The sequence below is a fragment of the Balaenoptera ricei genome, chromosome 20, assembly GCF_028023285.1.
Source record: "Balaenoptera ricei isolate mBalRic1 chromosome 20, mBalRic1.hap2, whole genome shotgun sequence".
NCBI lineage: Eukaryota > Metazoa > Chordata > Mammalia > Artiodactyla > Balaenopteridae > Balaenoptera > Balaenoptera ricei.
The window spans coordinates 17,101,960-17,127,069 of NC_082658.1; the positions used below are offsets into that span (position 1 = coordinate 17,101,960).

At 36.1% G+C, this 25,110-nt stretch overlaps 1 protein-coding gene across 1 annotated transcript in view; it reads left to right on the forward strand.

The window, feature by feature from the left end:
• NSF (N-ethylmaleimide sensitive factor, vesicle fusing ATPase) overlaps nucleotides 1–25,110 on the forward strand; it is a 161,432-nt gene that overhangs the window by 31,943 nt on the left and 104,379 nt on the right. The window contains exons 5-8 of the mRNA XM_059907700.1: nucleotides 13,560–13,726; nucleotides 16,510–16,617; nucleotides 17,418–17,493; nucleotides 19,805–19,960. Coding sequence (XP_059763683.1) covers nucleotides 13,560–13,726; nucleotides 16,510–16,617; nucleotides 17,418–17,493; nucleotides 19,805–19,960 — 507 coding nt within the window. The remainder of the gene's footprint in view (nucleotides 1–13,559; nucleotides 13,727–16,509; nucleotides 16,618–17,417; nucleotides 17,494–19,804; nucleotides 19,961–25,110) is intronic.

Consider the following 25,110-nt stretch of genomic DNA (forward strand, 5'->3'; position numbering starts at 1 on the left):
CCTAGAATTAAGCTGGATAGGACTTTGTGAAATTATGGCTATGGAAAATTTTTTTAAAAGTCGAAGTTATGTTGAAGAGGAATAATTGGTATTACATGGTGATTCCATTTTACTGTATACTGAGATGTTTCCTAATGTCTTTGTTTGGAAAGATAAATCTGATTTAGGGTAAGGAGAAGAAAGGGTGACAGTACTTAAGAAAACAATGTACTTTTTAAAATGAAATGTGTTATAAAGTCATCATAGTTCATTAGGGAAGGGCATGGAAGGCAATTTATGACTTCAGGGGGAAAAAAAGACTAAACCACTTGTGGTTTATAAACTAAGGAGTAATAAGTAAAACCTGGAATTGTTTCTTAGTCATTGTGGCAAAGTTGGGAAAATGGAGTATGAGTCTTTTTGTCAGGTAATTTCATGTCAACTTAATGGGTTCAGTAGGGGGAGAAAAGAAAATGCAAGTGTAATTAAGTCAGCTTTTTTTTCTGCTAGCTTCTAAGACCTAAAAAAAAATCATATTTATGGAAATGTTACAAAAATAATACAGAGAATTCCTATGTACTACTTTTACCCAGATTCACTAATTGTCATTTTTTAAAATCATTTTTTCTCTCTCTCCTTACTCTCTCTCTCTCCACACACACACACACACACACACACACACACACACACGCACCTGCACACACCCATTTTTTTCCTGAACATTTGAGATTACGTTGCAGAAATCATTCCTCTTTACCTCTAATACTTTAGTGTGTGTTTCTTAAGAACAAAGATGTACTCGTAATAGTGATCAAATTCGGGAAATTAAACATTGAAACTTTAATCTACAGTTCATATTCCAATTTTGTTAATTGTCCCAATTATCTCCTTTATAGTATTTTTCCCCTTCAGTGTGGGATCCAGTTCAGGATCGTGTATTGCATTTAGTCGTCATTTCTCTAATCTTCAGGGTTTTCTTTCCTTTCACGATGGTGACATTTTTGAAGAATACATTTATATAATGGGGAGTTGTTGGTCGCAGGGTACAACGTTTCAGTTTTGCAAGATAAATTAGTTCTGGAGATCTAGTTACAGCGTGATGACAACAGTTAACAATACTGTGTTGGACACTTAAAATTTGCTAAGAGGGTAGATCTTAAGTGTTCTCATCACACACATACGCACACACGCACGCACGCACATGGAAAGAAGATGGTTCATGTGCACTGAGAAGGAGATATATTCTCTGTTATCAGGGTGTGGTGTTTGCTGTGTATCCATAAGCTCTACTTTATTGATCATGCTGTTTAGATCTTCTATATTCTTATTTTTGGTCACTTGACCTGTCTTGTACTGAGAATGGTGTGTTAAAATCTACTGTTATTAGTGTTTTTCTACTTTTCCTTGCATCTCCTGTAGTTTCTACTTTACACAGTACTTTCTGTGTTATTTGGTATGTAGATATTCATAACTGTTACATTTTTATTGTGAATTATGCCTTTTTGCATTATAAAGTATCCTGTTTAATCTTGTTTAATGTGTTTTGAATTATATTTTGATATTAGGATCATAATCCCTGCTTTTTTATTGTTTTTAATTTGCTCAAAATATCTTTCCCCATCTCTTGACTTTTAGCCTTTTTGAGTCACTGTTTTAGATGTGTCTGTTGTATACAACGTAGAGTTGGATTTTGCTTTATGAACTAATTTGAATATCTTTTTCTTTTAATAGGTTTCTTAAGCCCGTTCACAGTTATTGATGTGACTGCTATGTTTGATCTCAATTCCTTCATTTTATGCTTTAGTTGTATTTATGTGGTATGTCCGCTTTGCTATTTTTTTTTATGTTTATTGTTTATTTTTTCTTATTAGTCATCCATTTTATACACATCAGTGTATACATGTCAATCCCAATCTCCCAATTCATCACACCACAACCCTCACCCCCCGCCGCTTTCCCCCCTTGGTGTCCATACGTTTGTTCTCTACATCTGTGTCTCAATTTCTGCTCTGCAAACTGGTTCATCTGTACCATTTTCTAGGTTCCACATATATGCGTTAATATACGATATTTGTTTTGCTCTTTCTGACTTACTTCACTCTGTATGACAGTCTCCAGATGCATCCACGTCTCTACAAATGACCCAATTTCGTTCCTTTTTATGGCTGAGTAATATTCCATTGTATATATGTACCACATCTTTATCCATTCATCTGTCAGTGGGCATTTAGGTTGCTTCCATGACCTGGCTATTGTAGATAGTGCTGCAGTGAACATTGGGGTGCATGTGTGTTTTTGAATTATGGTTTTCTCTGGGTATATGCCCAGGAGTGGGATTGCTGGGTCATATGGTAATTCTATTTTTAGTTCTTTAAGGAACCTCCATACTGTTCTCCATAGTGGCTGTATCAATTTACATTCCCACCAATAGTGCAAGAGGGTTCCCTTTTCTCCACACCCTCTCCAGCATTTGTTGTTTGTAGATTTTCTGATGATGCCCTTTCTAACTGGTGAGAGGTGATACCTCATTGTAGTTTTGATTTGCATTTCTCTAATAATTAGTGATGTGCTTCTTGGCCATCTGTATGCCTTCTTTGGAGAAATGTCTATTTAGGTCTTCTGCCCATTTTTGGATTGGGTTGTTTGTTTTTTTAATAGTGAGCTGCATGAGGTGTTTATATATTTTGGAGATGAATCCTCTGTCCGATGATTCATTTGCAAATATTTTCTCCCATTCTGAGCGTTGTCTTTTTGTCTTGTATATGGTTTCCTTTGCTGTGCAAAAGCTTTTAAGTTTCATTAGGTCCCATTTGTTTATTTTTGTTTTTATTTCCATTACTCTAGGAGGTGGATCAAAAAAGATCTTGCTGTGATTTATGTCAAAGAGTGTTCTTCCTATGTTTTCCTCTAAGAGTTTTATAGTGTCCAGTCTTATATTTAGGTCTCTAATCCATTTTGAGTTTATTTTTGTGTTTGGTGTTAGGGAGTATTCTAATTTCATTCTTTTACATGTAGCTGTCCAGTTTTCCCAGCACCACTTATTGAAAAGACTGTCTTTTCTCCATTGTATATCCTTGCCTCCTTTGTCATGAGATTAGTTGACCATAGGTGCATGGGTTTATCTCTGGGCTTTCTATCCTGTTCCATTGATCTGCATTTCTGTTTTTGTGCCAGTACCATATTGTCTTGATTACTGTAGCTTTGTAGTATAGTCTGAAGTCAGGGCGTCTGATTCCTCCAGCTCCTTTTTTTTCCCTCAAAACTGCTTTGGCTATTCAGGATCTTTTGTGTCTCCATACAAATTTTAAGATTTTCTGTTCTAGTTCTGTAAAAGATGCCACTGGTAATTTGATAGGGATTGCATTGAATCTGTAGATTGCTTTGGGTAGTATAGTCATTTTCACAATATTGATTCTTCCAATCCAAGAACATAGTATATCTCTCCATCTGTTGGTATCATCTTTAATTTCTTTCATCAGTGTCTTATAGTTTTCTGCATTACAGGTCTTCTGTCTCCCTAGGTAGGTTTATTCCTAGGTATTTTATTGTTTTTGTTGCAGTGGTAAATGGAACTGTTTGCTTAATTTCTCTTTAAGATTTTTCATCATTAGTGTATAGGAATGCAAGAGATTTCTGTGCATTAATTTTGTATCCTGCATCTTTACCAAATTCATTGATTAGTAGTTTTCTGGTGGCATCTTTAGGATTCTCTATGTATAGTATCATGTCATCTGCATACAGTGACAGTTTTACTTCTTCTTTTCCAATTTGTATTCCTTTTATTTCTTTTTCTTCTCTGATTGCTGTGGCTAGGACTTCCAAAACTATGTTGAATAATAGTGGCTAGAGTGGGCATCCTTGTCTTGTTCCTGATCTTAGAGGAAATGCTTTCAGTTTTTCACCATTGAGACTGATGTTTGCTGTGGGTTTGTCATATATGGCCTCTATTATGTTGAGGTAGGTTCCCTCTATGCCCACTTTCTGGAGAGTTTTTATCATAAATGGGTGTTGAATTTTGTCAAAAGCTTTTTCTGTATCTGTTGAGGTGATCATATGGTTTTTATCCTTGAATTTCTTACTATGGTGTATCACATTGATTGGTTTGTGTATATTGAAGATTCCTTGCATCCCTGGGATAAATCCCACTTGATCATGGTGTATGATCCTTTTAATGCATTGTTGGATTCTGTTTGCTAGTATTTTGTTGAGGATTTTTGCATCTATATTCATCAGTGATATTGGTCTGTAATTTTCTTTTTTTGTAGTGTCTTTGTCTGGTTTTGGTATCAGGGTGATGGTGGCCTCGTAGAATGAGTTTGGGAGTGTTCCTTCCTCTGCAGTGTTTTGGAAGAGTTTGAGAAGGATGGGTGTTAGCTCTTCTCTAAATGTTTGCTAGAATTCACCTGTGAAGCCATGTGGTCTTGGACTTTTGTTTGTTGGAAGATTTTTAATCACAGTTTCAATTTCATTACTTGTGATTGGTCTGTTCATATTTTCTATTTCTTCCTGGTTCAGTCTTGGAAGGTTGTACCTTTCTAAGAATTTGTCCATTTCTTCCAGGTTGTCCATTTTATTGGCATAGAGTTGCTTGTAGTAATCTCTTAGGATGCTTTGTATTTCTGCGGTGTCTGTTATGACTTCTCTGTTTTCATTTCTAATTTTATTGATTTGAGTCCTCTCCCTCTTTTTCTTGGTGAGTCTGGCAAATTGTTTATCAGTTTTGTTTATCTTCTCAAAGAACCAGCTTTTAGTTTTATTGATCTTTGCTGTTGCTTTCTTTGTTTCTATTTCATTTATTTCTCCTCTGATCTTTATGATTTCTTTCCTTCTGCTAACTTTGGGTTTTGTTTGTTCTTCTTTCTCTAGTTCCTTTAGGTGTAAGGTTAGATTGTTTATTTGAGATTTTTCTTGTTTCTTGAGGTAGGCTTGTATAGCTATAAACTTCCCTCTTAGAACTGCTTTTGCTGCATCCTATAGGTTTTGGATCGTTGTGTTTTCATTGTAATTTGTCTCTAGGTATTTTTTGATTTCTCTTTGATTTCTTTAGTGATCTCTTGGTTATTTAGTAACGTATTGTTTAGCCACCTTGTGTTTGTGTTTTTTACGTTTTTTTCCCTGTAATTGATTTCTAATCTCATAGCATTGTGGTCAGAAAGGATGCTTGATATGATTTCAGTTTTCTTAAATTTACTGAGACTTGATTTGTGACCCAAGTTGTGATCTATCTTGGAGAATGTTCCATGTGCACTTGAGAAGAAAGTGTAATCTGCTGTTTTGGATGGAATGTCCTATAAATATTAAGTAAATCTATCTGGTCTGTTGTGTCATTTAAAGCTTGTGTTTCCTTATTAATTTTCTGTTTGGATGATCTGTCCATTGGTGTAAGTGAGGTGTTAAAGTCCCCCACTATTACTGTGTTACTGTCGATTTCCTCTTTTAGATCTGTTAGCAGTTGCCTTATGTATTGAGGTTCTCCTATTTTGGGTGCATATATATTTATAATTGTTATATCTTCTTCATGGATTGATTCCCTGATCATACGTAGTGTCCTCCCTTGTCTCTTGTAACATTCTTTATTTTAAAGTCTATTTTATCTGATATGAGTATTGCTACTCCAGCTTTCTTTTGATTTCCATTTGCATGGAATATCTTTTTCCATCCCCTCACTTTCAGTCTGTGTATGTCCCTAGGTTTGAAGTGGGTCTCTTGTAGACAGCATATAGATGGGTCTTGTTTTTGTATCCATTCAGCAAGCCTGTGTCTTTTGGTTGGAGCATTTAATCCATTCACGTTTAAGGTAATTATCGATATGTATGTTCCTATGATCATTTTCTTAATTGTTTTGGGTTTGTTTTTGTAGGTCATTTTCTTCTCTTGTGTTTCCCACTTAGAGAAGTTCCTTTAGCATTTGTTGTAGAGCTGGTTTGGTGGTGCTGGATTCTCTTAGCTTTTGCTTGTCTGTAAAGCTTTTGATTTCTCCATTGAATCTGAATGAGATCCTTGCTGGGTAGAGTAATCTTGGTTGTAGGTTCTTCCCTTTCATCACCTTAAGTATATCATGCCACTCCCTTCTGGCTTGTAGAGTTTATGCTGAGAAATCAGCTGTTAACCTTATGGGAGTTCCCTTGTATGTTATTTGTCATTTTTCCCTTGTTGCTTTCAATAATTTTTCTTTGTCTTTAATTTTTGTCAGTTTGATTGCTATGTGTCTCAGCATGTTTCTCCTTGGGTTTATCCTGTATGGGACTCTCTGCACTTCCTGGACTTGGGTGGGTATTTCCTTTCCCACGTTAGGGAAGTTTTCGACTATAATCTCTTCAAATATTTTCTCTGGTCCTTTCTCTCTCTCTTCTCCTTCTGAGACCCCTATAATGCGAATGTTTTTGCATTTAATGTTTTCCCAGAGGTCTCTTAGGCTGTCTTTATTTCTTTTCATTCTTTTTTCTTTATTCTGTTCCGCAGCAGTGAATTCCACCATTGTGTCTTCCAGGTCACTTATCCATTCTTCTGCCTCAGTTATTCTGCTATTGATTCCTTCTAGTGTAGTTTTCATTTCAGTTATTGTATTGTTCATCCCTGTTTGTTTGTTCTTTAATTCTTCTATATCTTTGCTAAACATTTCTTGCATCTTCTCTATCTTTGCCTCCATTCTTTTTCTGAGGTCCTGGATCATCTTCACTATCATTATTCTGAATTCTTTTTCTGGAAGATTGCCTATCTCCATTTCATTTAGTTGTTTTTCTGGGGTTTTATCTTGTTCCTTCATCTGGTACATAGCCCTCTGCCTTTTCATCTTGTCTGTCTTTCTGTGAATGTGGTTTTTGTTCCACAGCCTGCAGGATTGTAGTTTTTCTTGCTTCTGCTGTCTGCCCTCTGGTGGATGAGGCCATCTAAGAGGCTTGTGGAAGTTTCCTGATGGGAGGGACTGGTGGTGGGTAGAGCTGGATGTTGCTCTGGTGGGCAGAGCTCAGTAAAACTTTAATCTGCTTGTCTGCTGATGGGTGGAGCTGGGTTCCCTCCCTGTTGGTTGTTTGGCCTGAGGTGACCCAAGACTGGAGCCTACCCGGGCTCTTTGGTGGGGCTAATAGCAGACTCTGGGAGGGCTCACGTTAAGGAGTACTTCCCAGAACTTCTGCTGCCAGTGTCCTTGTCTCTTGGTGAGCCACAGCTGCTCCCGCCTCTGCAGGAGACCCTCCAACACTAGCAGGTAGGTCTGGTTCAGTCTCCTATGGGGTCACTGCTCCTTCCCCTGGGTCCCGATGTGCACACTCATTTGTGTGTGCCCTCCAAGAGTGGAGTCTGTTTCCCCTAGTCCTGCCAAAGTCCTGCAATCAAATCCCACTAGCCTTCAAAGTTTGATTCTCTAGGAATTCCTCCTCCTGTTGCCAGATGCCCAGGTTGGGAAACCTGTTGTGTGACTCAGAATCTTCAGTCCAGTGGGTGGACTTCTGTGGTGTAAGTGTTCTCCAGTTTGTGAGTCACCACCCAGCAGTTATGGGATTTGATTTTATTGTGATAGCGCCCTTCCTACCGTCTCATTTCGGCTTCTCCTTTGTCTTTACATGTAGAGTATCTTTTTTGGTGAGTTCCAGTGTCTTCCTGTCGATGATTGTTCAGCAGTTAGTTGTGATTCCGGTGTTCTCAGAAGAGGGAGTGAGAGCATATTCTTCTACTCTGCCATCTTGAACCAACCTCTTTGCTATTTTTTAAAATTTATTTTGGTATTTAGGAACGTTTACATTTTTGTTTTAGTGATTACTTCTGCATTTATACCTCTCATAGTGCCCTTAGTACTTCCTCTTTTTTTTCCTTACTTAACCTTTTCAAAAAACTGTTCTGTCCGTTCTAAATGATATCCTTTGACTCTCATCTATTACCTATACAACACTTAACCGTAATAGTCTGCCTTCCCCTTTCTCCTCCCATTTTGTTAATTGTTTTCTTTTTTTCAAGTTTTAAGTCTTTTTTTTTTTTTAGTGGAAGAAGCAAATTTTTAAAAATTGAAATATAATTGACATATAACATTATATTAGTTCAGGTGTACAACATAATGATTCGATATTTTGTATACATTGCGAAATGCTCACCACAATAAGTGTAGTTAACATCTGTTACCTTACATAGTTACAGCTTTTTTTTTCTTGTGATGAGAACTTGTAAGGTCTACTCTTTTAGCAACATTCAAATATGCAATACAGTATCACTAATTATAGTCACCATGCTAGTTGATTTCTGTCTACGTTATAAGAGCATGGTATTTACACTCTATTCTTCCACGTACAACCCCACACTTGTTTTAGCCTTAACTCTACAATTAAATCTCTCAAATGATCATGATCAGTCCTTTTGCCAGTTTCTACTTAGTTGGATAAATTTAGTAGATTCCTCCAGGAAGTATAAATGTGTACAGTGTTTCCTAAGTTCTTGAATATTCAAACTAATTTTTTTATACCTTTGATATCTTAAGGACAGCTTGGCTGGATATAAAATTCTTGGCTTGTTTTCTTCCCTTGAATTTCTTGAAAATAGTGCATTGCATTGCTTTGCTCTGTTTGAAACTCTTGAGAAGGTTGATGCCAGTCTAAGTTTCTTATCTTTTTAAGGAATTTGATTTTTCTGCCTGGGAACGCTGAGGATTTTTCTGTCTTTAAATTCTAATGTCCTTATTAGGATATTTCTTGGAATTGGTCATTTTGGGTCAACAACCCAGGTATACAATGCTTTGTTTCAATATGTAGATTTAAATTTTCTCTATTTCCAGAAAGTTTTCTTAGATTATGGTTTTAAGTATTAGTTCTGGCCCAATTGTTTTGATTTTCTTCTCAGGAGCTCCAATTATAAATGTATTTTAGGCCTTATCTGCCTGTCTTCCATTTCAACTACTTTCTCTCTGTTCTTTGCAAATTCTTTCTTTGCCTTATTTTTACTACCTTGGTTGTTTTCCTGTCTTTATTCACTGCCTCTTATTAAATATTAATTTGAATCTATTCTCCCATGGGCACTTTGTAATTTATTATTCACTTCTGAGTAGTTTGTCTTTTTCCTCAGTTTCTTTCCTGTGTTTGATAAACTGTCATTGCATTTCTTTTATTTGTCTATTTCTGGTCTTAGTTTTTAATCTTCTGATTTTAGGTGTTTTGTTATATGTCTGAATACTTGTTTGAGGATACTTAATTTAGTTTAAAATGTTATATATATTTTCTATTTCATAGTTGATCTTTTTAGGGAAGATGCTTCATCAGCTGAAATGCTGCAATATTTTGTTATTTGTTATATTTACAGTAGCTTTGTGGAGTTATTTTTTTCTGTTTCACATGATTTGTAGACACAATTATTAGTGCAAGAGCATTCTTTTCTGTTAGTGTAGAGAAGGGCAGTTTCTTTAATAAGTAATAATGGTGAGGTAGAGGGGGAGGTAGAGAGATTGGTTGGCATAGCTTATTTCTGTTTGGTTTCTGCATGATCCTTAATTTTCCTCTCTTACTGCCTTCTTCCCTTCATTGCCACATCTCAAAGGGCACCATCCCTTCTCTATTTTTCTGATTCTTTGCAGTGATTCTTTGATGCTGCCACTTCCAGTCCTACCTACTTTCAGGTCCTTTCCCTGTACCTGGAGTCATGGACTACCAAGTCCCAAACCTGTGTGTAGTGTTTTGGCTTTTGGTGTTGGACTTTCTCTTTCGAGGGGTGATTTTGTCTATATTTTCTCTATGTAGTGCTCTCCCTTCTCCTTTTTTTCCGCAATGCGAGCTCTGTCTAATTTTGTTACATATTTCTCTACTTTCAAGTAATTTGAGTTTCATGGTATTCTCTGTCTCCAAGTAATGCTGAAGGTGTGGACGTATGTAGCATTATTTGTTCTCCTTTTTGTTTCCACGGGGTTTTAGGAGGATGTGTGGGAATGTTCAGATTCACATTCAGAACTTCTAGATCCAATGCTTTTGAAGATATTCAAAGATATATTTACGGGGCTTCCCTGGTGGCGCAGTGGTTGAGAGTCTGCCTGCCGATGCAGGGGACACGGGTTCGAGCCCTGGTCTGGGAAGATCCCACATGCCGCGGAGCAACTAGGCCCGTGAGCCACAATTACTGAGCCTGCGCGTCTGGAGCCTGTGCTCCGCAACAAGAGAGGCCGCGATGGTGAGAGACCCACGCACCATGATGAAGAGTGGCCCCCGCTTGCCACAGCTAGAGAAAGCCCTTGCACAGAAACGAAAACCCAACACAGCCATAAAAATAAATAAATAAATAATAATTAAAAAGAAAAAAAAAAGATATATTTACTTTAAACTGGTTGAAAGAAAACAAATACTTAAAGCAGTTGCTGGGAACACATTACGAGGTTAGTCTGTAGTCTAGATGCCTGAAAAGAGAAGTTGGTAAAGTGGAAGGAGAGAATATCCTGTTCCTCATTTAGGAACATGGCAACTTATACTTTTTTTTTTTTTTCTGAGTTAGAGGGAATTTAAATATTGGGATTATCTTTATTTGGCCTTTTCTTTGTGGAAGTAGGATGAGAGAAAATTTTTTGACTTGGGGTGAAAATAAAGGAAATTACTTTAGATATAGGTAGTTGGTAGTTGCATAATTAGTGCTTTCTAAACTTACCTCAAAGAAACACCTGGGGAGTTTGTTTTTTAAAAAAGAAAAAGATTCCCAGGCCCCTCCCTTGGGAAGTCTGATTCATGAATCTGTGTTTTTAACAATCACCCTTAAGTAGCTCTTATCAGCTACATTTTTGGAAACACTGACATAAGTGATTCCCTTAACTATCACCTCCTCACCTGAAGCATAGTGTGAAGCTGAGACAGTGAAGGAGTTTGGCGCCAAAGGGAAGTAGGTCAGTGCATGAAGCCAGGGTTCCCTATTTGTGGACAGTGGCAGAAATAAACATGAACACTTGTTAAATCTAATGAGAAAATGGGTGTGTATGTAGCTTAGGTTTCTAATTTCCTTAAACTTACTTTTCTAAATATAGGGTAGAATGTGTGTAAATTTAACTTTTAATGCAGATAAATTCTGTTGTGGAGAAGTGAAAATTCAAGATGAAATGAGAAATAATGTTTTGTGGCCTGAATTGTGTTTAAAGCATTCTCCTGCTACCAGAAATGCTTATCTTGAATGTAAAGTCAGTTCTTTAAAAGGCAACTCAAACAGACCTAATGGGCAAAATTATAAAACTAAGTGTTCAGGTGGGACTAAGGTGGAATAAGCATGAGGCAAGGAAGGGTTTCGGGCCCTGAGTGATGTCATGATGTAGCATAAAGATAGAAAGCTGCTTCAGTGTAAGTAGAGATGTAGGCAAAGAAAGGGTAAGAAGTTTGGTATGAAGGGGAGTGCTAATTCAAAGATTCTGAACAGGAGTTCTGTCTGCAAGGAGACATATTTTTACTCAAGTCAATGATTTTAGTCCTCAGACTAAATCTTCTTAGAAGAATAATTTAGTCTTCTTTCCATCTGGAAATGCCATATTTTAAGTACTGCAGACTGATGTTCAGTTAACACATGTTTCTGACCATTACCTGTCTTTGTAATGCCTGTTTATTCAAAGCATTGGCTATAATTTTTTTTGTTTATAAAAATATTTTTTATTAGTCTTTGACATTAAAATGCTATTAATCATAAAATAAGAAAACATTCTCAACCTTCTGGCCCTTTGCTTCTGGTTGAAACCTTCAGGGCATCTGTCCCTTTGGGGCTGATGATGGTGCTGGCCATGGTGCTGCCTATGAAACTGTCCATGGTACTGTTCTAGCATTTGAAATTATAACAGCTTGGTCTTTTCTGTTTAGGAACATTGACCTTAAATTAAAATGCATTTGAAAACTATAGTCAGTAATGATGATATTTTAATACACTTATTCAAAGTTCTTGATATAAGGATGATGCACACATGTATATATACACATGTGTAAATGCATATGTGTATATATATGCATACATATATATGCATTATGACATTATGGAATTGTTTTGGAGTCTTTAATGCACAAAATGGTATTATATTGTGCACATCTTTCTGAAGTGTACTTTTTTCACTCGCTATTATATTTTAATGGACCATCTATCTTTATTAAATATACATCAAGTTTTAATTTTAATTGCTATACATTATTCCACATTATGAATATGCCACATTTTATTAATCATTTCCCTACTGATCAGCATTTTTTTAAGTGTTTGACTATTAGAAATAATGCTGCAATGAACCTCCCTATAAATCTATTTTTAGGCAAATGTTCAAGAGTCTTTCTGGGACAGACACCCGGAAATGGAATTGCTGAATCAACTTATTCCTTTTCACATTAATATTTCATCCCATAAATATCTTCATTATTTGGGAAACAACTAAGCTCTCTTGCTTATGAGAGTTACTCGAAATGTAACCTGTACTTTCTAGGAAATGTTAAAGAACAAAACACCCAGAAGTGGAGGTCAGAGAGTATTCTGAAACTTTCAGCTGAGATTTGAACTTATTCTTCAATCTTCAGTGAATTTCCCAACCCTCACCCTGGCTTTCTTTGTTATTTTGCTTTTGAAAATGTTTATCTTTAAAATATGTATGTCCCCTTTATTATGGCAAACCAAAGTATAAAAATATGATGACTCAAGCAATTTCATTCAGAGGATTTACAGAAAATCCTTGGACATTCTTCAAGTGGCTAGACTATAAGAGATAAGTTTAGAACAGAAATTGAGTATGAAAGGACCATAAAGATTTATCTAGGCAGTCTTATTTTACTGACAAATCAAGGCACAGAGAGTCTTCTAGTTACTAACAGACTCTGTTGAAACACACAGACTCCAAAGTCCCTTTGTCTTGCCTCCTTTGTTATTAGCATGGAGACGATAGGTATTTTGCTGCTGTTGTTTCATTTAAACAGTTCGTGAATATATTAAGCATCCTACAGACACTGTTGGGTGCTGTTAATACAAAGAAGAGCTAAAAACCTGGCCTTTGTCCTGTTATACATGTAGAACTTACTGTAGTTCCCTGCATATCATAGGTGCTCAGTAAATATTCCTGTAGTATTAAAAAAAGAGATGTCACACTCTGTGTTGCTCTGGAGAAAATCCCTCTAGTAAACATTTTTTTTTTCTCAAGGTTTTTGTGTCTGTGTGTGTGTGTCCTACATTCTAATTTGTTAGGGCAAAAGAGCCCACACACCTCTCACCTTAGCTCTTTCTTGTGTCAAACAAAAATCTTGTTTGGAAACAGTATGTTATGCCAACTCCACTGGGACTTCCCACTGTCATTTTGTCCTCTGTTTAGTGAGAAGGAGGAAGATGCAGGGGCTGTGTAGGGAGGGCTGTGATTTCCCTAGAAGAGTCGGGTGAGGGGTAAAAGTACAGGAGAGTGCTGTTCAGTATGTTCTAATTAAGTCAGAGGGAAGAACATCTCTAGTGGTTATTATTATTTTTAAAAATCTGTGCCTATGTGTCCCTCCAATGAAGGCCATGTAAAATCCCCTTTTGGTCAAGTTCTGTTATAATTCATTTATATGAAACTTTTAGTTACTTGAAGCACAGCAAGTATTTGGTGTCTCTGTGATTTAAAAAATGCTTCTTTTTTTCTCTAGTGTCCTTATATACATTTGACAAAGCCAAACAATGTATTGGCACAATGACCATCGAGATTGATTTCCTGCAGAAAAAAAGTATCGACTCTAACCCTTATGATACTGACAAGATGGCCGCAGAATTTATTCAGCAGTTCAACAACCAGGCATTCTCAGTGGGACAACAGGTAGTTTTAAATTTTCTTTCATTTCTTTCATTTATAGACATTCTAATCTCTGCAGTTGTGGAAAATTAATTCTGTTTTTTAAAAACTGAGAGGAGCTTTGCATGTGAACAGCTATATCTAAGATGAGTGATAAAAAGTGAGGGAAATATGTTTGCTGAACCTCTAGCAGTCTGTTCAGAAAAATTCTAAAGTAGCTTTTAGGTTACAGCGTCATATATAATTACAGCAGCTTTTCTTTCTGTAAATTTGGAAATACTATAGACATACATGTCTCAGATTTCTTCTTTTCTTATTGTGGGACATTTGTCTCTGGATGTCTTTCTCTTTTACTGATATATTTCTGTAGAAAAGTAATTCTTAACTTTTTTGGTTATGAACTTCTTTGAGAATCTTAAGAAAATTGTGTGTGTGTGTGTGTGTATGTATATGTGTGTGTGTGTGTGTGTATGTATATATATATATATATATATATATATATATATATATGTTTAGTTTTTTTCATGGAGCTTTTGAAACCCAGATTTTCTTTTCTTGAAAATGATATTTACATTGCTCCCTTTTTTTTGACTTCAGTTAATATCATATTGTTTAACCTCCTAGGAAGAAAATCTGTTCTTTTAAAATTTTAGTTAAAAAATGTATGAGTTCATAAATTGCTGTTTGTACACATAAATAATCATTGCTCTTTTGACCTCACCATTACATTTGTCTCGTTCTCTGTGACTTTTCTTAATCATTCCTAATTCCTTCCTCCTACCATAGCTCCATAGCAGCTGTTCTCAAACTGTGGTCCAGAGACCTGTGGGGGTCCCTGAGGCCCTTTCAAGGGGTTTGTGAAGTCAAAACTATTTTCATAATAATATCAAGACATTATGTGCCCTTTTCCTCTTATTGTCTCACAAGTCTACAGGGGAGTCTTGTGTGATGGGTATAGCATAGCACACTGACTGCTGAAGCAGACACGGGCGTCCAGCAGTCTTCCATTAAGCAAGAAATTAAAGAGGTTTGCGAAAATGTCACAGTGCCACTCTTCCCATTTATATTTTTTTATTTTGGAAAATGGAGGGATTTTTTTAACAAATTAAAAATATGTTATTAACACATAATGTACTTAATTGTTTTTTGAAAAATAAGTTTATTGTTCTAATTTCTAATACAGTGACTATCAAGAGATATAATCCATATAAACAAAATTTTGGGGGTTCTCAAAAATGTTTAGGCTTATATATAAAGGGATCCTGAGACCAGAAAGTTTGAGAATCCCACCTTATAGAATTCTGATCTGTAATGAGTTACATAGACTGTCTTTGCGTCTCTCACGTGGGAAGGTCTGTAAGATGGGGAATGAGAGAAGTGGTAGAAGGAAAGACCTGTGGGAGTGAATGGAGTGTCATTATCTGGAGAAATGAGACTCTAAGGATTTGGATAACCCATACATCATAATATCAAACGTTCACGAGTGGAAACTCAATTACTGGTAGACAGGAAAAGGATATAGAACATTTATTATTGTTTTTAAAAGTACTAGAATTGGAATGAACCTCAGAGGTTATCTTGTCTAACCTCATTTTGCAAATGAGGAATCTTATTTAGGTCCAGCGAAGAAGGTCCATGACCTTCTCAGCCAGGGGTGTAGCTGAGACAAGAACGTATTAGTCAGTTGATCAATTAATTAAATGCTTATTGAACACCTAGTATGTGTTCAATAAATACTATTTTAGTATCCCTGTGGATCTGCAGTGAACAAAATAAACAGAATTCCTACCCTCATAGAGCTTACTTTCTAGTTGGGAAAGACAGAAAATAAGAAATGCCAGGTACTGTTTAGTACTTTGATGTCAGTAAAATGGGATGATGCACTAGAGAGCCACTGGGCTGCTACTTTGGATTAGATGGATTGAGGAGGCTCCCCAGGATGGCAGAGATTAGCTGATAATTTGTTGACTTACCTGTGCATTGCTTTGGGGGCTTTACCATAGTCCTCCTGGATGCCTACACTTTCTGAATGAGAGTTGTGCTCAGATTGCCTGACTAAACTTCATTGTTTTTACCTTCTCCGTTAGCTTTTGTATTTTAATAGAAAATACTTTGGTATTTGTAATAATTTAAAACCCAGTAACATGCAGATGTCTATAAACCCATGAAACAAAATCCTCCATAATACAGAGAAGAAATAAATATCTTACTTCAAATCATTTTTCTTAGTATTTATTCTCATTTGTAATAATTGGTAGTGGCAGGATTGACAGTCAGTTTTGTTTATTATATTTTTGTTATACTCCAGTACCTAGAAGAGGGCCTAGCTTGTAGAAGGTACTCAATAACTATTTGGTGAATGAATGACCATTCAGAAGCTGTCTCTGCACTTGAATGGCAGGCACTTTGTATTGGTTGTAGAAAAGCATTATTTTAGAGTCACACACCCAGGCTTGCATACTGGCACTGTCATTTACTGTGACTCTAGGTCCCATTGTTTAGCCCCTCTCTGGATCTCAGCTTCCTTCCTAGTAAAACTGAGGAATACTTTCTGTTTGCAAGAGAGTTTGTGAGCATTAATTACAGAACCTCCTGTAATGTTTGTTTGGCACACAGCAGATACTCAATAAATGTTAGTTGGTTATGGTAACCAATGGTTACCTCTCATTGGTTATGTGGGTAGTTTGCTCGTGGTGATATACAAGAGAAAACTGCTTGCCTGCATTTGGAAAACATTGATGATGATGTGAGAATCAAGCCATTGAATCATGAAGTGATTTTTCTCCCCTTACTTCTTTTCTACATAGCTTGTGTTTAGCTTCAATGAAAAGCTTTTTGGCTTACTGGTAAAAGACATTGAAGCCATGGATCCTAGCATCCTGAAGGGAGAGCCTGCGGCGGGTAAAAGACAAAAGGTATGTTTTATTTTTAATAATCTTTATGATGTGCATTATGCAAATTAATATAATTTTCCTAGCCATTCTCTCCCTCAGTGATTTCTTTTATATTATGTACTCTTTCTTTCTTATTTATTTATTTATTTATTTAATTTATTTATTTAATTTATTTATTTATGGCTGTGTTGGGTGTTCGTTTCTGTTCAAGGGCTTTCTCCAGTTGCGGCGAGCGGGGGCCACTCTTCATCGCGGTGCGTGGGCCTCTCACTATCGCGGCCTCTCCCGTTGCGGAGCACAGGCTCCAGACGCGCAGGCTTGGTAGTTGTGGCTCACGGGCCTAGCCACTCCGCGGCATTTGGGATCTTCCCAGACCGGGGCACGAACCCGTGTCCCCTGCATTGGCAGGCGGATTCCTAACCACTGCACCACCAGGGAAGCCCCTATGTGCTCTTTCTTTTAAGATAGTAGGGGAAAAAATTGCTTTTCTAGCCAGCATATTTATTAAAATATAGTGTAAAATATACTTACTTGCAGATCTAATAGTAATTTGAAATTTGTATATGTACTTGTAATTCTGGTTGAATGCAAGTGATATTTATTGTAAATAAATAATAAGACAGGTGTTATCAAAAATATGTGTTGAAATAAAATAGGAATAATAGAAGGTAATTATGACTGAAGTAAATGTAACTTAGCTGATAGTTTGGAAGATTTACTTTGCTCAGAGAGACCTCATTTCCCCTTTGTTTTCTGCCTTGCTTTGAGAAGTCCAGAAGTCTGCTATTAGACTAACTACTAATTACTGTCTTTCTATACAGATTGAAGTAGGACTGGTTGTTGGAAACAGTCAAGTTGCATTTGAAAAAGCAGAAAATTCATCACTCAATCTTATTGGTAAGATTTACAGTTTTTAGAAGATTCTGAGTAAAGTGGGACTATCTCTGTTATAACATGTGACTCAACTTCAGTGATTTTTAAGCGGGGAAGGAGAATAGGGACACCTCCCTTGAGGAGGCTTATCACAGAATCATGGAGTGTTTCATATCTGTCAAATGTGATGATGTAGAAAAGAATTTAAAACCTTCACTATGTCAGTGTTGTCCAATAGAAATATAATGTGAGCCATGTATGTCATTTTTAATTTCCTAGTAACTACATTAAAAATAAGGGAAAAGATACAGATAAAATTAATTTTTAAACTTTTAATATTGAGATAAGTTCAGGCTTACAGAGGTTCCATAAAAAATAGTTCAGAAAGTTCCTGTATACCCTTCACCAGCTTCCTCTGATGTTAGATCTTAAATAACCATAGTACAGCCACCAAAACTAAATTAACGTAGTTCCATTGCTACTAACTAAACGACAGACTTTATTTGGATTTCACCAGTTTTTTCATCATATCCTTTTTCTGTTCCAGGATCTAACTCGGGATTCCACATTGCATTTAGTGGGTTAGTTGCCATAGTCTTCTCCAGTCTCTGACAGTTCCTCAGATTTTCGTTGTCTTTCATGACCTTGAGAGCTGGTCATTTATTTTGTAGGATGTCCCTCAGCTGGTTGTGTGTTAAATGTGATACTAGCATCACATCCATTACCGATTGAGTTAAATGATGAATGTGCAGGTAAAGAGCGTCTTTCCAACAGATTCATAGTTCAGTCCTACTCTTGTACGTTAGCCCTACTTTTATTATATTAAAATAATGCAGATTGATCTCTACAAATAGTAACTCACCAGAATAATGATGCTGTTAATTGTATAGTAATTCTTATTTTTGGTTGACTTAACTATGTTATGTCTAACCCAGTACAAGGTAGAGGATTTTCGATGGTTGCACACCATTATATCCAAAGTCATTTAACTTCGAATATGTGGCCTTTCTCTTGATCCATAAATTATCATTCCTCCCTTATTGTTTTTTCTTAATTATAAAATAAAATATTTAGCTCATGAAATATGGATACTCAAAAATAACACACTCTAAAATTTTTAAATTTGATTATATTTTCATACTGTTTTATAATTTGTTCTTTTTTGCTTAACATATTTCAAGCATCTTAATAAATACACTTCTACAATATAATTTTTAATGACTATACATATTGTTTCATGGATGTAGGCTATATCATAATCTCCTATTATTGATCCAATACATTTCTGGAGTGATTTCTTTGTATATCATATTCTGTACACATTTTGTTAAGGTATATTATCCCAAGAGAGTTGCATGACTTTCGTACAATGTGAATATTTCTAAGTAATTCATGCAAAGGTGTGATAGTTTTTTTTCCGTGGGAAAGTAAAATTGTGTAGTGATTTAACATGCAGTAAATTTGACCAGAAGAGGGCAGTAGAGTGTAAGAAAAATATTTTTGATAGCTTCATAAAGGAAATGTTTAAGTCCACAAAACTCTAACTATACAAATAGCATCTTTTCTTTTTCTAGGGTAAACTTTTTCTAATGTGACCTTTTATTCCCTAATTTAAAAAAAAACTATAATATTACTTTCTTTTTTTTGTTTATAGTGGAATGTACTAAGGCACTTTTATTCTTTGTGTTTGAGATAGTTAATGTGGTTCTCTTGAGTTACTTTAGGGGGCACTATGACATTTAAGTTAGATAATTTTCATTTGCGAAAGAATTTGAAAACATGAATTTTGAAATCATGAAAGACTTTAGGATGATTTTAGACTTTTGTGTGCAGATGAAGAAAAACCAAAAATAAGGCATCAAACTTAGTGCATCTTTTCAGACTGAGGGGTTATATTCCCAATTATATACTTAATCTAGATAAATATATGTATTTTTAAATCTTGCTCTAGGAGCCTTGAGGGACTGCTAGATTTCAGTTGCATTTCTGGCAACTAGTGTTTTCTTCATCAGACATGCACATGGTGTTTCTTCTAATCAACCAAGTTAGTTAACTTGGTTAGGATTAGAGGTTAATAAGACCAGACTCCACGGATTGACTGCAGCATGAGTTTAGCTAGTCATTTTGAAAGTGTTTTACTGACCCTAAATGGGGACCAGACAAAGTAGTGAATATAGCAAAACTCATCCTTCTTAGAAGTCAGCTAAGAGCATGTTGTTCATCTTTGTATAAGGGTAGCTTTTCTTTATTCACTGAGGATACCCAGGGAGTTCTGTCTTTTTACATTTAGTGATGAGGTTCTTGTCTCACGTTTGATTGTCTTTGCTTGACACAGGCAAAGCTAAAACCAAGGAAAACCGCCAGTCTATCATCAATCCTGACTGGAACTTTGAAAAAATGGGAATAGGAGGTCTGGACAAGGAATTCTCAGATATTTTTCGACGAGCGTTTGCTTCCCGGGTATTTCCTCCAGAGATTGTGGAACAGATGGGTGAGTTTAAAAAGGAAAATTTGATAAAATCTTGTATTGTTTTTTAAAGAAATGGATGTGATAAAGTCTCTTTTCAGTAATGTTTTGAAATTATTTTTCAGACCTGACAAAGTATTTTTAACTTTAAAAAAAAAGTTAAAAAAATCTTTGAAGTATTAGGATTTTTAAAATTACATTTTAATTTTATGGGGAAATCATAGAAATATTTGTGGTTGCTTGATTTTATGTATTCAAGTATATTTTTCTATAGGACATATTTAGAAATTTCATTTTATTTATATATTTATGCATTTTTTAATAGGGCATATTTAGAGATTTCATCTGACTTTAAAGATTCACTAGAGGTCAGATTTACCCTGCTGAATAGTCATTACCGATTAGACTATGGGCGTTGTTCTAATATTAGCTGTTGTTTCTTTTTATTGTACTGTTGTATTACCCAGTTGGTGCATCTTCATACCTAGTAAATGGATACTTGACATGTTTTAAATTTGTGCAAAAGGACAGATGCAGGATAGACGTTGGAATTTCCATGTTGCGTACAAAGAAACGCACTAGTCATTTATCACTTTTTTCTTGAAGGTTTATTTAATTTATCTGTGTGTGTGAAATGGCTTTATTTGCCCTGGTGGAAATGCTGTCATGACTGTTTTCATATCCATATCATAGGTTGGATTGGAATGTGAGCAACAGAATATCTGAGAAAGGAATTTATAACATAACAACTTCTGACAGACTATTAGTATTAAAAACAGTATCCAAAAAAACTGAAGGAATACAAATATATTACTCCCTTCACCTCCATCATTCTTTATCTTTAAATTGCTACTGGGAGATAAAAGTATATTCATCATGGTGGGGATAAGAACTGCTTTCCAGGCACTAAGTGCTTGGTTCTATCAACCTCCTATTGTTGGTAGCTTTTCTGCCTGGTCGCTCACTCTGATAAATTACAGGCACAGCACACACCTGTTCACTGGCTAAAGGTCGAGTTTGGATTTGGATTAAGAGAAAATGACAGAGACCCTCATCACCTGAGTTTTATACACCTTGAAATGGCAATAGCATACTTTTCTATCTGAAAGATACAAAGGCCAAGTCCATAAAAAACAGAATTTTAATTTGGAAAATAGTTAAAAATATGGTAGTTCACTATCTTGGTAATGTGTATTTTGAGGCACAATAAATCCATAAAACTTTTAAATAAAGACATGGAAATATTGTTTAAGTATACTTGGGGTATAAGCAGAGATTAAAGGGTGATTCCAAATGTTCTAAGTTATTCTTGTGGAATATTTTTACTAGTTTTCAAGCCTGAGCCCCATATAGAAATAGTCTAATGATTGTTTCTTTGAGCATGTATACTCTTCAGCCAACAGTAGAAAAAATGCTGCTTCCATAAGTTATATCTTTTAATTATAGTATAAGTATTTTCTCACGGTTTAGAAACTTTTGAGGATTCAGTTATTCAGATACTAGTTTCCTGTTTGTGCATTATCCAGACCCTGCTCATTAGGGCCTCTGTCTGAGGTTGAGGAGATAACACGTAAAGGAGTAAACTCATTTCAGTCAATTTGTGACTCTGCCAGCTGTTGAAGAGTTTGACATTAAATCAAAACAGATTTGGAATTTCTGAGTGACTTTAATCTGTTTTTGCAATCCATATTGAAATTAGTTGAATTATATAGTATGCTTTTTGTTGTTGTTAATGTGCTTTTTGACCAGGGACCTTGAATTTCAGTTTTGTTGGTGAGTACTACTACCCAGAACCTTTTTTTTTTTTTTTTTCAGAACCTTTTTTTTTTTTAATAAATCTTTTACTTAATTGCAACATTAACCATTAACTTGTTTTAGGCAAACAGAGAATTACTATATTTTATTTATTTATTTATGGCTGCATTGGGTCTTCGTTGCTGCGTTTGAGCTTTCTCTAGTTGCAGTGCGTGGGCTTCTTATTGCGTTGGCTTCTCTTATTGTGGAGCACGGGCTCCAGGTGCACGGGCTTCAGTAGTTGTGGCACGTGGGCTCCGTAGTTGTGGCTCGCGGGCTCTAGAGCGTAGGCTCAGTAGTTGTGGCGCATGGGCTCAGCTGCTCTGCGGCATGTGGGATCTTCCCGGACCAGGGCTCGAACCCGTGTCCCCTGCACTGGCAGGCAGACTCCCAACCACTGCACCACCAGGGAAATCCCCAGAACCTTTTTTTATGGATTTACTTTTCTAATACTTTTATACTGATTTAGTTAGGCATAAATGAGTTCTTTTTTTTTTTTTATGTAGTAAATTTTTTTCTCTTTATGGCCTTTTGCTCTTCAGAAGCTTGTGTTATCAATTTGATTTAAAAGACATTAAGTCTAAAAAAAAAAAAAAAAAAAGACATTAAGTCTAAAGGTACCTTGGCTTTTGAGCTGAACTGAAAGACATTTTTTTCTTTATTCTGAATGAAGATTCTCAGTGTCCTTATGCTACTTTTTTTATGGTAAAATGGCTGAAAAATAATTCTCTTGCTGTGCACGTGTCATTCCTTATTTTCCAACAGAGGCTTCTTTTTTCGTTTGAATTTCGGGGGAATTACATAATAGACTATTTCATTGCCTTCTAAGTACAGTGTGATTTTAAAGTTCTCATTGGGCTTTGATAAAGGTATATAAAAGTACAGATTGCTACATTTAATTTAAAATGACATTACAGGGACTTCCCTGGTGGCGCAGTGGTTAAGAATCCGCCTGCCAATGCAGGGGACACGGGTTCGATCCCTGGTCCGGGAAGATCCCACATGCCACGGAGCAGCTAAGCCCGTGCGCCACAACTACTGAAGCACGCACAGCTAGAGCCTGTGCTCCGCATCAAGAGAAGCCACCGCAATGAGAGGCCCGCACACCACAACGAAGAGTAGCCCCCACTCGCCGCAAATAGAGAAAGCCCGTGCGCAACAACGAAGACCCAACGCAGCCAAAAATAAATTAATTAATTAAAAATAAATAAATAAAATGACATTACATGTGTCCTTTTTTATATATATCCTGTGTTCTTTTACCCTGCCGGGTGGGAACAAAATTAGCTAATTTTTTTCCTCCTTCTCTGTTAACTAAATAGTCAACCTATATGGTTGTGGGATCTCACTGGACACTGGATATGATTGGTTAAATCAATTCAAATGGAAAAAAAAATAGGGATTAGAAAAGAATAATTAATGTAGCTTATGGGACTATTTTATTTTGTTTAAGCAGAGAACATTTTTACTTTTGGCTTGAGACCAAATCATTGTTTTTACCATGGAGTCTAGAGTTATGTCTGCTTTGTAAACAGGAATCTTAACTAAATGAATCTTTTTGCCTGTATATCAAAGTTTCAAGTTCACAAAGTGATAAATTTAGAATTATCTTCTGTCATTGTGTTTATGAGACTGATAATTGTAAGTAATATAGTTCTTTCCTTTCGCTTGAAAAACTTCATGTTGCTTTTGAGAACTGCAAATATACCTTAAGTAATACAGAGTTTTGCCAGTGAGATACAGAGAGACCAAAGGACTAACCAGAGGCACACATTTATGCAGAAAAAATAGGGATCAGATGAGGTAATACACATGAAATAAGTGTCCTAGAGTTTCCAAAATGTTAGTTTCTCTCTTGAAATACATTCAAGTATTTCCTGTTTTTGTTGTAACATTTTTATAGAATTAAAGTCAAGGAAGGCCTTAAAAGGGAAAAGAAGTCACATACAGCCAGCCCTATAGAGAATGGAAGAAAGGTCATATGTAGAAGTATGAAAAGGGATTACTTTGGGGGGATATCAGTTTAGACTTTTGTTGTTCTTGTTTTAATCAGTGCAACTATTTAATCAGTGTAACTAACTTTTTCTTTGTCTGGAGCAGTTGGACTCACCCAAACCCACATGGGGCAGCTCTTCCTTGAAAGCACATGAAAGCATTAGCAAGGAAAACTAGACCTAAACCTTGCACTTAGCAGATGCCCTCAGTAATTTAGTTAGAATATCCTCCAATGCCTACAATTATAGCCGTTAAGTTAGGAAAGACCTTAAATCATTTGTGGGATAATATAGAAGTACCTTTTGGGTCCCAGGATAGAAATGTGGGCATCAAAAACCAGCATCTGGAAGTATGGGTGAATAAACTCAGCAGTCCTTGAGTGCACCCAGGTGTCTATGGCATATGCATGCACTCCTGTTCAGACATTCACCACGCTTATTCCCTTGTGTACAGTTTTGTGCAGAGTGCTCTGGATAAATAATTGATTACCTCAGTTCTCATTGTAGCTCTTTTGTTGGAAAAGATAGTTTCCACAAAGAAACTTCATTTTTTGGCATCCCTGGCAGTTACCTCTAAACTGTAAATGTCAGAGCAAAAACAACAATAACAATTTTTTTTCAAAGAACAGTGAAATAATTGTTAAAGAATTAAAGAATTGTAATATAATTTTAGGACTAGGTTCACATGTATCCAAGGAAAGGGGCTTTTGCAGAAGTTATCTGTATTAGAGCTGAAAGGAAAAGAGTGTAGAGACTTAAAGGCCTCAAGCCTTGTCCTGTCTTTGGGTGGACCCGTACCTTGTAGATATGCAGGCTGCCCAGTGGGGAGGAAAGCCACTGGTTAGAGTTTTGTATGCCCTTTCTTTGAAACTGACACTGTTCTTTTTGGTCCCCCTTTCTGCGCCTCCCTCTCTAAGTCCATTTTCAATCTGTATTTTTAAGGTTTCTTTTGAAATTCTAGAGGAAAGCAACTCATTTCTGATATCACAAGTGAAACTGCAGTTACTCTGCAAAGTAGAGCTTCGGAGAAGATAAGGAGCCTTTCAGTCACATGCAGACAGCTTTCACATGCTAAGAACAGTGCAAATAAAATACAGTGGAAGAAAGGGCACTAAGGTTTTGTACATGCCATATTTGGGAGAGAGGGAGTTCTTGCTAAGATTAACATAAACACTGACACTCTTAAAATGCATTTTCACACCCCCAACTCATGAGGAGAGATTGCAATTTACATGGTGGTTAAGACATCTTACCGAACTCCAGGGCTCTGTAAAAGGAACCCTAAGGCTAAAGAGCTTATCTGAAATTTGAAAAAAAAAAAAAAAAATGAAGCTTTCTGACATTCATCTTTTTTCCTTGTATTAGTCATAACTTGCTTTTCAGCTA